At 36.1% G+C, this 20,701-nt stretch overlaps 1 protein-coding gene across 3 annotated transcripts in view; it reads right to left on the bottom strand.

Annotated features, from left to right (window-relative positions):
- The window catches only part of LDB3 (LIM domain binding 3), a 128,666-nt gene that overhangs the window by 13,937 nt on the left and 94,028 nt on the right, over positions 1-20,701 (bottom strand). The window contains exons 9-13 of one of the 3 annotated variants that reach the window (XM_064513747.1): positions 19,731-19,766; positions 13,067-13,240; positions 11,250-11,357; positions 6,182-6,229; positions 3,325-3,452 (exon numbers count right to left, since the gene is read on the bottom strand). In XM_064513747.1, the coding sequence (XP_064369817.1) occupies positions 3,325-3,452; positions 6,182-6,229; positions 11,250-11,357; positions 13,067-13,240; positions 19,731-19,766 (494 nt within the window). The remainder of the gene's footprint in view (positions 1-3,324; positions 3,453-6,181; positions 6,230-11,249; positions 11,358-13,066; positions 13,241-19,730; positions 19,767-20,701) is intronic. The other 2 variants (XM_064513745.1, XM_064513746.1) reach the window with 2 other exon arrangements.

Genomic DNA, 20,701 nt, shown 5'->3' with positions numbered 1-20,701 from the left:
TCGGGTAGTCTCAAGTGCTTTAGTCTTGCATCTTGTATTGCACTATGAAAACAATTTCCCATTTCTTTTTGTCTGTTAGTAGAACACAATTGTTATCCTTAGTAATAATTTTCCAGTAGCAAACACAATTCATAATTACAGCTGATTTGTCTTATTTTATGCTTAGTGGCCTCATCCTTGAAACCTGAGATTTTGCTATGTACGGTTCCAGTTTATAGTGGATGAGAAACCAGATAAGGCATCACAGTCCTGGTATGCATTTATAAGACGACACAATTCTTAATCAGAAGAGTTTATGGTATAAGAAAAAGGCACCTAACCTGCTATTTTAGTTTTGAAAACATTTAGGATCCAGTGAAAAGTTGAGATCTGTGGGAATTTTTCCACTGATTTCTAAATGGGTGGGTAAGGCCTTCACACTTGAGCAATTTTATATACATGAGTACTCCTATTTGGGCCCAAGGATTTAAAAGGAAAGACCTCCTTTCTTGCTTTCAGCTATCTTGTTACTTTGTAGCATGAAACCGGCACTCCGGTTGCTTGGAATGCGTGCAAGCACTGCTGGGATCCCAGGCAGCAGCCCGCAAAGGGAGGTGCAAGCGGATCCTGTCCCCTAGCGGGCTGCGCCCGGAAACGACGTCTGCGTGCCTTCTAAGGACAGGTCATGCAGCGGGCGGGACACAGCAGAGAAAAGGATTCAGTTCTCAGTTTTCCCTACAGGTACAAAGAAAGAGGTTTTCAGCAGCAGAAAATTCCCAGTAGAATTAGATTGGCCAAAGTATTCCCTCTTTTCTATAAAGTGTAGATTTACTGATTCCTCCCACATTAGCCAGATACTCCGCTGCCATACAGCAATGCGGTTTCATCTTGAGATCAGTTCCAGTGTAAACAACATTTAGCCCCATTATTTTCAATCTGAGAAAGATTAAAATAGTCTTTAAATCTTCCTGGTGATTTATTCAGGTTATTGCAAATATGAGGCTTCTGGTGGATGTTTTAATCTGGAAGTTGCTTGCACAGATTTTAAAGGAAGTTGGGCATCTCATTCCCATTAATACTGAGGGCGAACATAAAGGAATCCCTCTTCTAAATTCTCTATTGCAAAGCCTGAACTACTGTTAAACTATAAACCTGCACTATTAATCTAGCCTGCACTAGTAATCTGCACTATTTCAGTTTTTTACACAGTGGGTTTACAAAAAACAGACATCTAAGAAATTATTTGCTAAAGTGAGAGTGTGGTTATTGCACAGACCACTGGTTGCAACTTAGATTAGAAGAAAAAGAAGGATTTTGTGGTCCCATATGTCATCTTTTGAGAGTAGCCAGCCCTCTCTCAGACTGAGATTGCTTTTTATGCTACAGAACAGAATTTATATGCATTGGCAAAATTGAATGAGGAGGTTTTCTAACTGCCCTAGATGGTGGCTTGTTTTAAACAACTATCGATCTTTCCAGTCTATGAATGACAGGCAATGCTGATTCCTGCATTTCTTCCCAAGTGATAAATTCACGTTTACTCAATGCAACTGGAACAGGAATTGCAACTGTCTGCAACTGAGGGCCAGCTCATCTTCTAAAACTGGTATGAAGTACTACAACATCAAATACACATCATACTTTAAAAAGGTACCAAAAACAAGACAAAGAAATCTCTGATAAAATCTCTTCCTGTAAGCTCTCCTGTACCTGAGTCAATCCGAGGTTTATTAATGAGATACGTTTAGATCTATTGCATAGCTCAAGCTCCTAAGCAATAAGAGAGACTTACTGTTCCTTTCTCTGCCAGCTTTAATGTTATTTGCATTTTGTCTAATATATCAGTTACACACTGTTCTGAATTTTCTCCTGTCCTCTGGAGTACATCATATCCTTGCAGCACGCACAAAATCAAAATTTTCCCACATTCAGGGAGACAATACGGACATTTGAAACGTGTTCATTGTACACATAGTGACACAGAGCACAATTTCCATACTGTGCATTTAAAATCTTCACTGTGAGGCAATGAGGCTCAAAACCAGCAATATACAGAATTACAAAGAAGATGCCAGCCAGAACAGAAAACAAAAGCATTGCTTCTTATTCCATGTCTGATTCAACAGCCAACTTTTTCTTTCTTAACTGACATAGCTACTAATTTATTTCTGTGGCAGGTTTGTATATTGAAAACTGGAGTTATGCTTCTCTCAACTGAGTATGCAGTGTAGTATCAATCAGTTTATTCAGGAGATATTACTTGCCACCAGTTTGCTCTGAAAAAATTAACTCCATCTGTCTTCAGTGAGAATATTGCACATGCTGGCACATGCAACAAAAAGCAAATGAAGAGAAGCTGAAACCTTTTATCGAATCTGAGATTCCTAAGTAACTTACTATAGCTCTGAGCTGGGTTTTTCCACCTTTGTCTCAAATACAAACATCAATCAATGGATCAATCTGTCTGAATAAATTTTCTGCCTTGGTTCCATTCCAGTAGGTAAAGAGATAAAGCATTGCATGAAAGATGGATTTGAGATTGTTAGACTTGTTGGCCTTCTCATATTTACTTGACTATCAAGCTATAAATCAACTTTTAAATTATCTTGCTAAGATCAGAATAAGTCTAATTTGAAACAGAATTGCTTGCATTGATACTTATATTGCTGCCTCATTTAATGTGGTCATTTTGATGGTTCATATTTTGGTCATCAGTGGTTTGGGAAGTTCACTCCACTTGTAACACATTAATACAAAGGGAATTTAAATAACATCAAGGAGTGTATTTTCCATGTGGACAAATAATGAAATATATTCCTTCAGTAATTGGATCTGTGGGAAATGGGAGCATAGCATTATGAAGTACTTTAATAGGTCATTCCTTATTCCAAATATAAAACTGAGTTTGAGAAGTTCAACATATGGCCTTACCTATGTCGCAATATATCCTACTCAAGCTGCCTTCACTTATTTCATCTCCTTCCTGAAGTGTGCATTCTTAAACTGTTTTACCAATACTGGTGTGTCCTTGGATTGCTAATTGAGTGTACTAGGTTATTTTGCAAATGCATTTCTTTTGAAAAGGTACACTACACATTTTTCTTACAGCCTTTTCCCTTGCTTTTCTTCTTCCTCCAGCCATTTCACGTATTCACTTTAAAGCAGAACAGAATCCTTAAACTTGAGATAGTCTGAAGCCAAACTCTAGCAAACCAGGAGCATTTGGCTCCTTGCATATAAGGAATCTTCCCTGATATGTGTGTCCTGTAACAAAATCTGCACTGTCTTTACAAAAAAACTGCGGGAAATTGTCCTGAAACCTTTCAGAAATTGAAGTCACCTTACCTGGCTGGTAGACAGAGGGCTTTATGCTGGCAGTAGTGACAACCCTTGGTTTTGAAGTAGTAGAAGCAGCAGGACTTTCACCATAACTTGCAGAAACTGGTGCTGTTGCATAGGATTGGCTTGTGTTTCTAAAAGCAAAATGAAGCTATGAGCAACTTTATAAACAGCAAGAGTTATTGATTATGAAATCAAGAGATCTGGCAGCTTCCATAGTACCCCAGGGGTGCTGTCCTTGAGAGCTACAGAGAGAACACTGTGATATTCATAAGTCTTCAGCATTGGTAGGGAAGACTGACAATTCTCTGGAAAGAAAAACTAGCCGAATAACAACTTTAAATAATCCAAAATTGCTCTTGTTGTCACAGAAGATAACTTACTGGAGGAATATCATGGACTTATTAAAAATATTCTCAGTTTAGCAAGGGATTGGACTTCAGGAATACGCATGCTACGTTTCGGTTTTCTTTCTTTTTGCATACAAACAGGCCCGCTCTGTTCTAAATGAAATCAATGAGGGATTTTGTGATGACTAAAAGATGACACTGGCTCAAAAGCACAATATATGGAATTTAATTACTTCTACTAATGTTTATAAATATTATACTGTTTTCAAAAACATTTGAGTGGCCTTTGAAAAGCGTTTCTGAAACTAAATCTTTTCCATCTTCAGACTGAGACCATAATTTACATTAATTTTTCTAATGTTTGGGTTCAGCTAATCCAAAAGCATGTGATATGCAATATTATGATTTCATTTTTGTGCTTGTAGATTAAGAACCTTTGCTCAGGGTTCCAAACATCACTAAGGATTTTCTTCCCTCCATTTTATGGCTCAGATGGTGATACTCAGTTTGATTATAGTAGAACACAGAAGTGTATGCCTCTTCTATTTGCCTGTTTATTAGGATGATTCTGTTTGTCATAACTTTGCTTCATAAACTGCTAAAAGAGCATTGCAAGCAAAGAAAGGAAGCAGGAATAAAGAAGTACAAGGAAGGGAGGCAACAGATAGAGAGATTTACTGGGATTTCTGCAGTAATAAAAACATTCCAATACTGAACATCCTTCTTACTCACCCTAATACCATACTGTTTTATGTTTTTCCCTTTCAGTCTTACCATTTCATTGAGCCAGATCCCTATCCATTTGTTGTGAAGGGTTTAGGAGTTATATCCGTAGTGGCTTTTTCTATAGGAGAAAGTTTGTCAGCATAAGAAAAGAAGAAATGTCCTGCTTTGCCAGACTAATGGTCCATCTCGACTGCTACTCTTTCTCCAACGGGGAAAACAGATGCTATCTGGGGAGAACATGTTATAATTTTTACATATAGGAAAACCAGCACGTTCCTTCCAATACAGGTAAAAGGCATACTGGCAAATGTGAGCTTTTGAATTTTAATTTTGAACAAAATTAACCTATACTGACAATATAGCTTTTTGCCACTTTGACAGTGCATAAAGTAAAGAGAGAGTCTGCACAGCACTGCTGCCTCAGGCTAATTTTATCTATTTAGTTAGAACTGGCAATACAACTATTGCTATAATGACTATAACTAAGTATTTCTATACCTAGTCTAGGACTGTAACAAAGTGGATTTCGGTCCACTGTGCCATGAGTGGACAAGATTCAAAGATAAACTATTTCAGTGGGTTTGTATTTACCATAAGTTCTCTTCAGAACCGTGCCACGATTCTGTAACTGTCAAAGCTGTTCAAAGTACAATGGGACAGCTGGTGTTATCAGAAACAATATTCATTCTACTTTCCACTCTTAACATCCATTTTCTCTTGATCCCTCCCCATATTAGAATGCACTGGTCAGAATATCATTGCCCTTTACTGTAGCACCGACAGGAAGAGGTTTGCATACAGCTTTCCAAGGGTTTGCATACAGCTTTCAAAAGGCCTTTAGCTGAAATATACACTACCTAAAGATATTTTTATTGTTTCAAAATCTACTATTCAAGGTAAATTAGACTGAAGACCAGTAAAAGCTACTTACCTTTAGAAGACTGGTGGTCAATATATACTATGAGGATTGAATGTTTTTAAATCATGTGTGTCATAAAGCCTTAATTTGAAAATGGCACGCACTTAATGAAGGCTACTCCCAGATATATGGGTTCATTAGTTGGAAGACTCATTTCTAAGAGTCTTGAAGCACAAAATGCATAAGGAAGTTCTGAGCCAGATTAATTATATTTAGACTATTGTGAAGGAAAATGGTTATTCAAAATTCAAGTGTTTTCCAAAGTTAACAGCACAATAAAACCATGCCACTAGATTTCCTTGTACACTCAGGGGAATGAAGTTGAAAACAAAAACACAAAAATCATTTTCAAAATACCAAAATCATCACAAAATTAAAGTAGTCAACTACTGAACTCTTTTACAAGTCAAAGTAATAATACATATTAAATAAAGCAAGGAAAGGAAAAAGGCTTCTCAAAGAGAAATAAAGTGTTACGCTACATCATTAAGGGGTTTAGTGAAGTTAAGTTAGCCTTCAAAAGATTTATCAGATACAATTTCTTCTAAAGAAAGGGAAATAGCAGGTAACAACAACAAAAAAAATGTCCCAAGGATTGAAGATGCTTTAATGGAACAGTAAGCAGTGGCGTCTCAAAAAGCAATGAAAGCACCCTTACTGAATTTATCTGTAGCAGCCAATGGCGGATGAGAGGCAGCAAATTAAATACTGGCTCTGAAAACTATTAGTTGCCAGAAAAAGAAAGAGTAAATATTTCTAAGCAGATCATTTTTATGTTAATACTTCAATATATATCTGCTAGCAGCAATAAACTGGCTTGTTAAGTGCTTTTAATGTACGGTAGCTGCACAAAATAACGTTTTTATACCTCTTTTTTGACTGGTAGCTGATGGAGGTGGAAGAATGCCGGTTGAAACTAAAATGAGACAAAAGTTGTATTTGAAAAGAATGTATGAAGAAAATCGGGGTATCTTGTCCTGCAATTAATTTCCTTATAAATAGGAAGTACACTTACTAAGTGCTAAAGTAAGCAACCTGTAGTACTTTTTAAGGATTCAAAATCATTTAATAACAGTATTATAGTACATTCTGCTTATCTTCTTTAAACTAGGAATCATACTGAAACCTCAGTAAAGGGGAAAAGAAATAAATGAGCTGACTATATTGCTCCGTAAGTCACTCTCATCCAGTTTTGCTATTTCTTTAGTTGGGGAATTCTAATTCAACCTCTGGACAGTATGCTTTGACAATCACAATTGATTTGTGTTAGCACAGAAAAATAAGTATGTTTTTGTCAATGTCATAAGCTTAAGCCACATCAAATCTTATAAGTCAACCTTGAATGAACCAAAGTTCAAAGATGAGCTAAGTTTCCAGGTTAATTATGCGGCAGCAAGGATGACTCCATAGAAAGGCAAGTTGAAAGTATTTGAAGCAACTGCATCAAGGTACCATGTTCAATTTTTCCCTTTCAATACTACTCTGCTGTGCATATGCTAAACCGTCTTAGGTGGCTAAGTAGTATTTTTTCTTGCGGAAACAGCATCATTTCAGAATTCCTTTAGGAAATCTTCAGGATTCCTTTGTGTAAATACAAAAGGTACATAAAGGCCTGCACAACGTATGATCTGAGAAGTGAGAGGACTCAGAATAAATGCAGCTCCTGTCTAAATACCCAGTGCAGGGCTGCTCAGCAACAATCACATCCCACAAGAGCACAGCCTGCACTTGTCAGAATTATCAGGAGAACCCGGTCACATGCCAGTGATCTCTTCAACTTTGGGAGAAGAGTTTTTCTTCCTCTTACCACTGAAACACAGGGCTTGGATTAAAACCTTAGAATCACAGAACCTACACCTTCCTTTCAGAGCCATAATCCTAACTAATATCTCCTCCTGCATCTATATTCCTGGAGCGTTGCCTCACCGGTGGCCCTGCTTCTACCCTCCAGGTGGAATAACCATAAGCATAAAGAGCTTCATGGCTTACTTAAGACTCCTGCTGTGCTTTCTCCGTTGTAAGTAAGATTGTAAGTGAAAAAGTAAATTTAACACTGCAGATTTAAAAATAAGGAAAACAGATGATCAGTTAAGGATTAAGGACATACTTCAAACATTCTTCTTTAGAAACACTACAAAGATTTTACTAATGTTAAGTGTTATAGATACAGTCTTGCTCATGAAAGCAGTGGATCAATGGTGGCAAAATCTCAGGCCCACTCTACCTGAATATGTTTTACAAGATAGGGATACTGTTATAATTAAGGCCACCCACATTTAGTTTCGAACTGAAAATTATAGGAACTACTACAATTCCCCAATAGTATATGTCAAAGACAAAACTAGATTTTTAAGTCTGTGTTTTGGCATGTGAAACCCTATTTCTAAATGAAAACTATCAGATGCTCAACAATAAAATGAATGAAACAATAAAAATGAACTTAGGTGTCAGTTCTAGGCCCCCATTTTTGAATACACTAGCTAAAACATTTCATAGTTTAAAACAAATAAACAAAGAAATAGTGGGCCAAGAAAGAACCAGCCTCAGTTGCTGCACAACCATCTAACAAAAGATAAAACAGTTTGCTTCTTGTACCTGCTTTTCAGGGAACCAATTTTATACAGGTCCACTGAGTTCCTGATTTGACCTTACATCCCAAGGCTTGTTGCATTACTGAACTTCCAAGAGAGACGTTAGCTAAGATCATAGCATTTGCCTGCTGATAACAACCTGAAGCATGTGTCAGCATGATACCTGCATCTAACCTGTTGCCCTGCCTGACTGTTCAAAGGCTGAAAAGGTTTTCCCCCTTGCATCCAGTTGGAACCTCTCTTCTTGTAATTTATGTTTGCTGTCTCTTAAGTATTGGTCTTTGTATTGGGAGGTAATGCCTTGGTATTAAAAGGCTGCTGTTAACTCCCCCCGCCCACCTCACCTCACCCCACCCCAAATCCTTCTCTTCTCCAGGTTAGGCAAGACTAACTCTCTCAGCCTCTGCTCTCAGGACAGGTGCTCCAGCCCCTGATCATCGTAGTGGCTCTCCACTGGAATTGTTCCAGCTTATCAACATCTTTCCTGTATGGGGGGAGCCAAAACTGGACGCAGTACTGCAGGTGCTGTCTAGTGACTCCTAAGTAAAGGGGGACGATCACTTCCCTTGATCTATTGGCTCTGCTCCTGTAAATAGAGCCCAGGATGCTGCTGGCCACCTTTGCTGACAGGGCACGCTGCTGGCACGTTCAGCTTGCTGTCTACCAAGACCCCCCAGGTCCTTTCAAATGGGCTGAAAAGGGTAAATGATCCATGCCATTCAAATGCCATAAAAAGCCATTTAAATTGAAAAGAAATTTTAAAAATTCAAGGTATTCTTTGTTCATCTTTCTCACTGATTCCAGTTGTGATTTTGTAAGGTGCTGTTTGCACCATTACGTTTCATACTCAGTAGTCCACACAGACACATAACTACAAATGAATTTATTACTATAAATGAATTTATAGTTTCAAGGCCTCACCCTGCTTCCTCTCTCCAAATGAAAGGGATGTGAAATAAAAGTGAAAAGGATAAAGGCTCGAGAAAGAAATAATGTTAACCTAGGGCTAAAACAGCCGTGCTATTAGTGTCAATAAATGATAACTGATTTTATACTAGTTTATTAGTTGTTTATATGTAAATTGTACGTAATATTGATTACATGTCTTTCTTCACCTTGTCAGACAACTTCACAGAATAACAAAAATAAACTCAAAGGCAATTGTGTTTTATTTCAGAAGTAAACCCATTTCTTAAAAGTGGAAAATTTATATTATAGACTTTTTTAAAATCTGATGTTTCCTTTAGCCCTCCCTTTGTCAATGAATAATAGAATACATTTCAGTTTCACTGAAGTGTAAAAATGCCTTTGTAATACAGCATAAGCAATAAAATAAACCCGACCACATTTTACCAATGGAGTCTTAAAAGTGATTTATGCAATGTATTTGTGATTTTATCTTTCTGTTCACCCCCAAGATTGTTCATTAAATGACAGTCTTTCATTATCTGATTATCTTCTTGAAGAAAAAGAACTAGTTCCATTTTTTGTGTGAAATCAACGCTCGGCCCAATGAGAAATGCATATATTCCAGAAATAACAAAAGTACTACCATGAAGGCCTCAGAGACCTACTAGCTATTACGTATAATTCTCACTGAAGCTAACAAAATATCTAAGGAAATCTCTTCGGCAGATACATAAAAATATAACCATCGTAACAGAATTTGCACGTGTCCTAAGGTACAGACTGATGAAACATGGTTAGATGTCCTCTGGCTTGCCAAAGTGATAACTAGGGCTTCGGCTTGTTTTCATGTTCTGACTGAGGGATACATTTCAGTCCTGAACTTAGAGGAATGTTATCACTGAGTCTCTTCTGTAGCTCAAAGAAATAAATAGGTTTTGCATGCCAGTGTTATAAAAAAGCTCAAATATACAGTTATTGTTCCTTATGAAGCAAGGGACTTCCTTTGTTTTTAAGAGGTTTTTATCAGTCTCCTACAAGAACTATGTAGGACCCTAGTCTCAAACAGATAAGTGATCATTCCAATTTACTAACACAGAGATGTGGGAAAAACAACACTGGATAAGATTTCCACATTTAAGAGCCTAATAAAAAAGAGCCTAATAAGAAAATGCAGTGTAAAAATTACTTCTGAAATGCACTGAGCCCTCAGTTTCAAAATTAGGTTCTTGTATGTTTGTATGTCCTTATGCTGGACACACACATATAATGAATTCCCTAAATAACTAATTGCTCTTGAATCTTGCAAGTCCATACATAAAATTAGATGTCAATGACAGTAAAACGATCCTTGTAAGACCTGCTATTCTATTCTTACCTCCTATTCTTGGGGACATTCACCATCTTCATAGTTTATTTGAAACTAAAGTTATGATTAGTGTGCTTCCACTCAAATAAACAAAATTACATCAGCAATTAGTTATACTTCTTATGCTTTAGCATCTCCATATGGGAATTACAGAAACAAAACAAAGCCAGGTTTACATCGTAAAACTCCAAATTCTCTTCTGTTCTATAGCTTTTCATTTAATTCATTTCAGTGGTGTGAAGCCATCTGAAATACTTTCAAGTATATATGTGCGTATAGCTTTTTCCTGTCGTTTTCTACCATACTCTTGAGAGGGACCATTATACTTTTTGGACTGTAGCCCTCAAACTTAATGTGCTTTGTTCATTTCAAACAGCACCTCTGGGTGACTCTTAAATGCCTTTTTATATTAAGATAAAAGAGACATGGATAATTATCTCAAATGTATTACTGACGCATAGCCTCTCACTATTTTTGAAGACTACTTAAATAATGAATCTTAAAATCTGCTGGTTTTTTCTCTGTTAGTCTTGACAAAGTGTTAATGAATGAAAGCAATGAGAAAGCTTAGCAGTGAGACAGTAGAGCAGTATTCTTTGTTTCTAGTGATAGATCTATCTACCTTTCCCTGTAACTGGTCTGTCACTAGTCATGATTTAAAAAGAATAATAAAAGAAGGTCCATGATTCTTTGAAAGTGCATCAGGTGGTCAAATCATGGGCCTGTGTTCTCGCCAAGAAGAAAAAAAAATTATCATTGTCACTCATTCTCTCTAGACAAAAATTTTCATTTTAAGATGGCAAAAACAGCACAAACCAACTGACTGGAATACCTTTGTTCAAAGGAGATCTTTTGATCATATATTCTAAATCTAAAACTTCAGGTTTTTCCTAGCTCGGTTTTCACATGAAAGTTCAAACAAGAAGGCTGTTCCATTAAAGGTGTCACACTTTTCAATACTCCCTGTCAAGCCAACCTCTTCAGAAGCTGTAAACTTTAAACTGGAGAGAATAATACCGAATAAAAACAAATTAAGTAAAAAGAAAGCAAAGAGAGCTTTACAAATATACCTAGACTGAGATGAGATAGCAGATGAGATAGTGGAAACTGCTAATGACATGTTCTTGGACCCAAGAAAAGGCTTAGGTTGTGAAAGAGAGCTGGGGGCTGCAAGCACTCTGCAGAGGACACAGTAAAAGCATGAAAGCATGTACCAAATAATTTTACAGGGATAAAGAAATAGCGACATCAAAATTGAGCTTTGTCTAAGTTAAGATACAAGAGGACTGCTGCATAGTTACCAGCAACACACATTTTCTGTGGCATACCTCTGCAGACTTACAGAATAGCATAACCATGCACATCCCTACAGAATACAAGACAAAACACACACATTATGCAAAATTTTTAAACTAGGGTCTGTTGGTAATGAAGAACAATATTTCAGAACAGAATTTTTGTCAGTGATACATGTTTTTCCTGCAAGAATTGAAGATGTCTGTGTCTGAACTCAAGCTAGACATTTTAATAGGCAAGCAGTACCAGACTAAAAATTCTCGTATTTAATACTTTTGTGATCAGTCAAGGAAACTCACTGGCATGATTAGTTTAATAGGATAATTTTTGAGGCCTATATTAGATAATACATTTTCTTCACATTACAGTTTAACCTGAGGACTAAAATTACTTAACCTACGTTGTTATTTCATGTGAAAATGCCTTTCAACACAGTTCAGAATTGCAGTATATTTGATATTATTGTATATAAGTATATTGCACCTTATTTGAACTGTATATAAGTATAAGTATATTGCACCTTATTTGAACTTCCTTTGCTGGCTGAATGTTTGACTTTCTTGAACTGGAAAAAAAATACTGAGTCCAGTATACCATGGTTAGGAAAAAACTGACTAAAGTGAGAAACCAAATAGCTGATATACATAAATATTTTAAGTGAATTGGCAAAAACTGAAAAAGAAATAGAGGCCAAGACATTTCCAAGCAAATTACATAACTCTAAGATACCACAGACTACATCTTAGGTCTCAGTTATTTAAAGCAGTTTATGTTACTGAAGATGTGTTTTCTCCTTCAACTTTTACAACATGCTAAAATATATACCTTTTAAGAATATTCATGTAGCAAAATGCATAACAAGGAAAGAAAAATATGCACAAAATGAATTAATTCTTACTCCTTCAACAAATGCTACAATGTAAATGACAACAGTACAAATTCCATCCATTTCTTCACAGACTCAGTCTGATCACCTCTGATATACAGCTGTAACTCCTACTGTAATACAAAAGTATACGAATGTGTACCTCCTTGAAACTCATGTTAGCTCTGTAGTTAAACAACAGTAGATAAATCCAATACAATTTATTAGCTTAATATCTCAGAGAGCAGTCGATCATCAAACGCGTGGTTGTATTGACATACTGCTCATTCTTTACCCTGTTCTACTGAAATGTGCTACAATATGGTAAACTCAGACACATGATTAAATTACATGCGGTAATTTTCCGTTTCGCATCATGCTTTAGAAACTCTATGAAAAGAACTCACTGTAATTACTATGAGGATTTTTTTTCTTTTTTAACACTAGTGGTGAAAAGATGGTTTCTATTTTTAACCCCAGACTTGCTTTTTGAAAATGTAAACTGTATCCCAGACATAAAGCCATTTTTTGTTATATTTCTGGGCAGTTTTATTTTGCAAACGTAAACACCACACTTCACCATAAGAAACAATACCAAAATATATAAAAGCATACAAATAGGCTACAGCTCTTATATACGACATTCTTAACTTCAGAATGCATGTGCAGCATTTCCAGAGCCATACAGGGGCACGTCTGCGAAAGGACAAAGCAACGAAGCATTACCTTTGGAAGGAGGATGAGAAGGACTCTTGCACTACTGAAGTGGGAGTGGCTGCTGGCGGTGGAGTCGTCAGACTGGCTGGATTTTGAGCAGCAGTAGCAGGCTGATGCGCTGAAGCATGTGGCACAGGAGCAGAGGCAGAGCTGGTAGACACTGGAGCATGCTCAACAGGGGTACTAATTAGAGTTAAATTAAATAAAACGAGAAGCATTTTAAAACGGCGTGTATTTAAATGCAAAGCATAACAACGACTATGAACCCGAAGCTGCAAACATAGCAGCAGGCTGTGTTATTGAGAGAAAAGCACAGTAATACAGAGTACGAAGACATTTGTTAGGCATTTCTGCATGTGCAGTTAAGATGGCGATGCAGTTTTGGTCCTGCTCAATTGAAATTTATCCCAGATGTTATACAGCACTTAGGTCCTGCTTCCACCGAAGTCAGAAACATGTCGCATGCAGTACTTAGATGGCTGTACAGCCATCTATCGCAACTCTTTCAATTCGGATACATTTCATCCAATGTTTACTCCTGGAGCTGAAGTTCGTGTTAGGAGTAACTTTTTTAATTAGATGAAGAAAAGCAGTTTAAAGACCGTTGTTATAGTCTTATATAAGCAGAATTACTGCAAATTCTGATAGACTAGAAAATCAGTCAGCAGAGCCTTTGTTCTGGGTTTAATGTTTTGTGCAATACACATAATAGAAAGAGGTTTAAAAAAGAGTCCATCGATTGTCTGTTCACCTCTGCCCTAAATTAACCATAAATTATATCAGCCAACAAGTCAAACAATTACAGGCCTTTATACACATGTAACAGTATGCAACAAACAAGGAGAAGACATAGGATAAAGTTTTACTACCCAAGCTTTAAAACCACTTGGGTGATGAAGACCAGAGTTATTATCCCTATGTTCCTCTAGTGGCACAGATGATATAGATCAGAGAAACATGAATGTTTAATTTAATTTTACTTTATTTGATTGCAAAATAGATTTATTAAAAAAAAAAAACTAGTCTCATATCTTGTGACTATTTTAGTAACCTACTGAAATACTAATTTGTCTTTCATCACCTGCTATCTGAGCATCCAGTGCTCATTAACATATTTTAGCCCCTCGGCCTCACTGGGATTTGGAAAGTATTTCCTGTCTCTTACGGATAGGCAAATGGGGCAAAGTAGATGCATTAAACAACTTCCCCAGGATAACAGCAGATAACTGATTAACTAAGTATTGAAGCAACCTTTCGGGAGATTCAGTCTGTAGTATTCCACTAGATGTTTTTAACATCAAATAGATAATCGTATATTTAACCTGCAAAATCCAAGTTCTTCAATGAATGCTTCAATGAACTGGATATTAACAAAAGGAGAATAATATGCACATTTATTATGTACTTATATGTATGAATGTACTTACAGTTGTATAATATATTTATACGCTATATATGTATATAGAGTTGTATAGATAGTTGTCAATAAATGAAATAAAAACAGCTACATCATTTAAAAATACTCCACTAAGGGGGGAAAAAAAGAAGGCGGAAACAGGAAAAGGCAAACTTAATTTAGTCTTTAGACAAAGTGCACTGTGGATTTTATCAGTCATCATCTACAGAACAACTAAGCTACTGAAAATAACTACTTACAATTTGAGTCTTCAAGTTATTACACTGTTTTGGGGCAGAAACTTTTCAGCGATAACATAAACAGCTAATATATGACATCAAGAACCATGGCCATTAGGCCTGGTTATTAGCGTGTAATAGATTCATTTTCTTTGGTTATGCCAACACAACATTTATTTTAAATAGTGCATAACTGTAGATAACGTAGCTGTCCCCAAAGCATTGATGTAAAAACACGTTTAAAGATAATGGATGTATTTTTACTCCTTTTGACCTAACTCATAAGTATTTTGCCACATCTTTGGGTTCTTACAAGTTACTCCATCAAGGTGGTGGAATGAGGCAATTCTCTTGTGCAACGTACAATGACTGCCCAAAGCGTCCTTCCCCTGAGCACAGCAAGTATCAAACAACAAAAGGCAGTTTACAGCTCCAAGACTGTTTTTCAGTCAAACCTTAGTTCCCAAACACTCTTCCACCTGTTCTCTAGGTGATTTTGCCAGTGTTTTTCTTTGCCTTTCAGCCATTCTGTCTAGTATTTTCTTTTGCTTCTCTCACCAGAAACACCAGTTCAGCAAGTTATACCCCTCTGGGCCTAGAATTAGTGTTTGGTACATCGGAACCCATGACACCCCCTGCTCTTCAAGGGACTGTCCCATCTCCCTGGCCTGCTGTTTTAACTGCACCTTCTCGTATGGTTTAGTAGTCTAAATGATGGTGTCTCTTATTTCAGCTGAGCATTTTGCCATTTGGTTAGCTGGAATTGGAAGTGTAGCTGTTATGCCCACTGATTTCAGCAAAGTTTAATCCATCTCACAGTGAAAGCAGCAAATCGCTATTTTCTCCTTTATGAGTTCCATCTGCCTTTATATACATAGCAACTGAGCCCCTGAAAGTACTAACCTTGTTTACAATTCTGGTTTTCAAATCAGTACACCTAAAGTTTTGCAACAGTTTTGCACAAATTTGTTCATCATAATATGCATTTGAAATTCAGATCAACTCATCTTTCTTCATAGTATTTGCATTATGTTACAAATTCTTCTGCTTTAATTACTACATTATCAGTTATATAGACTATGTAGCAGAGTAGATGTATATTATACACTAGCCCATGATCCATACCTGTGATGTACTACTGAATTTTAATATAAATGAATACAAGCAGGATTTGGTTTATTTCTGTGCAAACAGCGGGTACTGGAGTTTTCACATTAAAAGGTGTTGACTCAAAATTTAATACTTACACATCTGTGATTTGGCAAATATGAAAGGATAGAAACTATACCATAAATGAAATGGAATTTAGTCTAAGTCCTAAAAACAAATACAAACCAGAAAGACAAAACATATGAAATACTACTGCAACTGAAGTGAAAAGGAATTTGTTACAGATTTCAACAGAATCAAGACTTCATACCTTAAATATCAGCAAATAGTGAGGTTACTTAACTGTTGTAAAGATCTCTGAAGTGTTAACCAAAACATATACTCAGTGATTATCATAGCAAGGAAAGATAAGAACGTGTGTGGGCATTGATCTGTGTAGAGACAGACTGGGACTGGACAAACATATACATAAACTAAATGCAAACATACTGGAATACTTTATAAAAGTAAAAGAATAGATATATATACAAACAATTTTTATATCACATGTTGTTTGTAATGATTCTTTTTATGTGATTAAAACATTAGAGGTTTGATCAGCTTCCTGCAAGGAAGAATATATTAATTATTTTACAGAACAATGAAGTGGCCACATGAAATACATATAAATCTTAAAAATCAGGGTGATTTACTGGTTACATACAATGTTTGCAGTTGGTGACTAATTTGTTAATCAGTTTTACAGACAGAATTTAGACTGATGTGACTATTCTTAGTCGAACCATTAAAAATATTAAATATTTTCATTTAAATATTTAAATAATTTAAATATTAGATAATATTTAAACATTTTAAATTTAATATTTAAATAATTTTAGATTATTTAAATTGATCTCTTAAGTTTGATGCAACTGCTTCCACTTACTTCCGCTGCACACGTTTTGTATGAGCCCCAGGATTTGCGTAAGACAAACAAGTGGCTCTTCCCAAGCCAGTAAGTTACACTGTTGGTTTCAAAAACGTCAAGATTTCCTCTGTCTAGAATTTCAATCTGATTTTTTTTAGTTCTTCAGGTGCAGAAGAATTAAGAACTGATAAAGGCAAATACTGCTTTATAAAATGGATTATCTATTTTAACAGCTTCATTACAGGCACATTACAGGTATTTTTGTTCAGCTATTCCGTACATTTTTAATCCTTACAGTATTTTGCATTTTAAGGAAAATCAATGGAAATGTACGTTCTCAAGCATCTCTGTATCTGTGGTAACAAATAAACATAAATGCATAACATGATTAAATTATGTGGATGAAAACAAACTCACTTGATTTTCACTCATGAAAAGGAACACAGATCAGTAGAGGTTAAGAGGATGATAATGGTTAACAACCATGATGAGAAAACACAGCAACAAACACACACTAACATTTAAAAAAGTAAGTACAGATCACACTTCATCTCAGTGGAGACCTAAGTTTCTGAGACGTTCTGTCCAAACAACAGTTGAATGGATTATTAAAGCTGTACTTAGTTTCTTATGTAATACATGAAGTCCTTTTCGTTTCAAATTTTCCAATACATCTCTTGTAAAGAAACAAAAATACAGGGGACAAAAATTAAAATGAATATTGTAGCATTTGTTAAAAAAAAGAAAACTCTGGAGAATGCATTTGGAGGAAGACACAACATGGAACAGTTTTGCGTTTGGACATGGGAATGTTTGTGTTTGTAGAACTACTGACCAGGCATACACTGAATATGATCAGCTGCTGCCTCTTTGCAGAAGGTGCCTAATGGCTGTTGTGAGCATACTGTAGGTGAAATCCTTGAGAGAGTCACTTAAAACATAAAACCGATATCAACTAAAATTTGCTGGAATTGGTAGAACTTACACATCTGCCTATCAGGAAACATCAAGGAGTTAGAGGATGTTATTACCAAACCACTCCAAAGCTACAAACCGAGTCAGTTATGCAGATCCATGTCACAGTGTACCTTGGATTACCAGATGAAGTAAGAGGGACTTTCTGGCCAGTGCTGATGAAACTGGCTTCCCTCTGACTTGTACCTGCTCCAAGCCTCACGGACCCCTTGGAGGCCACTGACTTAGCACTGTCAGTGTTGGCATCCACCGTGCGTGACTTAGAAGGATGCCAAATACTTGAGGTCACATACTGTGGCGCATGAGTAGTAGCTGTAGGCCTGAGTAACAAAGATTACAAGGGGATTTGTACATGAGTTTTTCTGTTTTGTTATTTAAATAATGTCACCCATATCTTAGTTAATAGTAGGTTTTTGAGGGAGAGAAAAAAAATTCCAGGCATAAAAGCAGCTGGCGGTTTTAAAGGAAAAAGGTTTGTTTGAGATATCTATTTTTAAAGTTTTCAGAGATCCATGTGCCTGCTATCTACAGTATCAGATAAAGCAGCATTTTAGAACGCTAAAACCTTGCAGTGGGTAAAGCCCTCAGAAAAAAAGAGCAACAAGGTGCTGAACCTCATAATAGAAAAGTCAGTTTAGCGCTAGGTTTAATAATAAAGGCTTCATTTTTCTATTTTGTTTTTCTGGAAGAAGATTTACGTCTGTGAATATTCAGCATCCTCTATGATAGAAGAAATTTGGGGATAGGTACAGGAGATCATCATGGTATTGCATTTGAAGTCATGACAAATTTCAATGGTTTATTAAGATCAAAAAGGTTTTAAGAAATCAAGAAGTTATGTACCCTGTGGCATAGCTTGTGCTACATCTGGAAACCACATTGCTGAAAATATCAAAATAAGACACATAGCAGAGCTGTGATGATAATGGAGGTGGAAAAAGCTACATTATGACAAACCATGTTTAAGGCAACATAGTGTGACACTAACACCACTCATACATCAGAGACTGTTCCTGGTAAAACCCAGAGGAAAAAACAACAACAACAACAAAATTCAGAAGAGCCACTTCGTAATCCTGTGGACAGTTTTATGCAAATAAAGTCACTAGTGAAATGCTAACACTTGCTACTTGGTTTTTCAATTTAATTTATGTATAGTTGTTATTCAGGAATTAAGAGTTGTATTTCATTCTTTTCATATGACTCATTAAACAATCACTTTTCCCCCCATACTGTTCCAAAGTAACTCTGTGTCATTACTGATGATGATGCTTGTACTTGGATTTTAGTTCTGTGCAACCTTTGTTCAAATTTGAGCAGTCTTTTTAAAAAAAAAAAAAGAAAACCCAACAGAGTTGCATATTTTTAGGGAAAAATAAACAAGACAAGAAGGCAGTGAGGTAGATTTCTTTTCATGGCATGAACTAATAAGAAGAATTTCTTTGCTCCATTAAACCACTGATCTGCTTCATTCAAGAAGTACCTGCATTTCAGTATTTGTGTGTTTTAGGGCATGAACTAAACTACAGAGTACTCTGAGAAAACATGAGTGTTGAAATAAAAGAAATTACTTAGAGATATTATCTTTTAAACCTCATAAGCTATCAATGTTCTATCAAGGTAATCAAGAATCAGATATAGAAGTGTACTTAAAATACCAAAAAGACCTACTAATTTTAAGATTTAGTAGGTTTTAAAAACATCTTGAACAATTTAGACAAAGTTTAAAATAGAAATTGTTCTTAAAACCCCCTCAAACTACGATAATATTCCATTTCAAGAACGTTTGATAAAAGCGCCTTATTCTTCAGGTTATAAATTCTGAGGGATTTTTTAAGTCTCATAGTCTGCTCTCATCCCACAGAACTTTTTGAACTCTAAATCCAAGCTTAATACCAAGCTAACTTGCTCAGATGAAACCTCCATTGTTAATCATCTGCTCAAACGGTGTATACATTTAACATGATTTGGGGATAAGAACATTATGGGGAAGTGGGGGGTAAACTCTAAATGGGGAGGAAGCAGAACACACAGAGCAAACATTACCTGTTTTCTGATGCTGCTGCAACATTTTCCTTGCCTCTGTGAAAGGAGGGGATACAGTATGAATAAAGCAAGTGCAGGTGCCAGTGCTGGCAAAAAAAACAGGGCAAAGGAAGCTAGATTGAGGAGAAATGTTTGGTTGCCGAAAGCATCATAGAGTGGTTGCCTATGAGTATTACAGCTGTGAGGAACACGTTCAGCTCGCCAAGTGAAACCCACCAAATACGCAAGTTCACTGTATGCTTTTTCTCTTTTCAATTGCAAACAACTGTATCTCAATATTAAAGTAAAATGGAGGAAAATTAACAGTTACAAATCAGTCATGGTCTGTATGTATAATAAATAATTGCAGGTATAGTTTTGACTTTAGCAAGTTCCCTTTTAAAATAAAAATTCAATAGTATTCTAGCGGAACATATTCTTATGCCAACTCCAAGTGGTAAAAAATAATCAAACTTGGGTAGTCCTCAAGCATCCAACATTTTTAAGTGATAAGCAGTTAAACAGTTAACAAAGACTCTTACAAGGTGGATTATATATTTCTGGCCTCACTTAAAAATTGTCAGTTCTATTCAAGTAAGTACTAGCTTTCTCAGTCTAAGCTTGATTACAAACAAGTGAAAGAGTCCCTTCTTTGAGGCAAGGAATAAGTCAGCCTCAATTTCAGTGATACAGAATTAGGCTCTGATCCTGTAAATATATATACATGCTTATGAAAGTATCTGATGATTTTAAGTGCAAGCAGTTGTGTATTTGTGGAAGAAATTAAGACATATACATCTTAGAATCTTTTAGCTTTAGACTCCTGTCTTCAGTCTGAAATCCAGGTAAATAAAACAGAAAGCAAATGTCCTCATTTACCCAACTAAACCTCCTTTCTGAAAAATCCTGCCAAAAGAGAAATACAAAGATTTAGTTATGTTAATATGTTGGGTTCCAATCATTGTCTTACATTGTTTGAAGCACTAATCTTA

Source organism: Dromaius novaehollandiae, chromosome 6, assembly GCF_036370855.1.
Source record: "Dromaius novaehollandiae isolate bDroNov1 chromosome 6, bDroNov1.hap1, whole genome shotgun sequence".
In the NCBI taxonomy this organism is placed as follows: domain Eukaryota; kingdom Metazoa; phylum Chordata; class Aves; order Casuariiformes; family Dromaiidae; genus Dromaius; species Dromaius novaehollandiae.
Note: the sequence above shows the minus strand (reverse complement) of the source record. Positions and strands in the feature narration are given on the sequence as shown.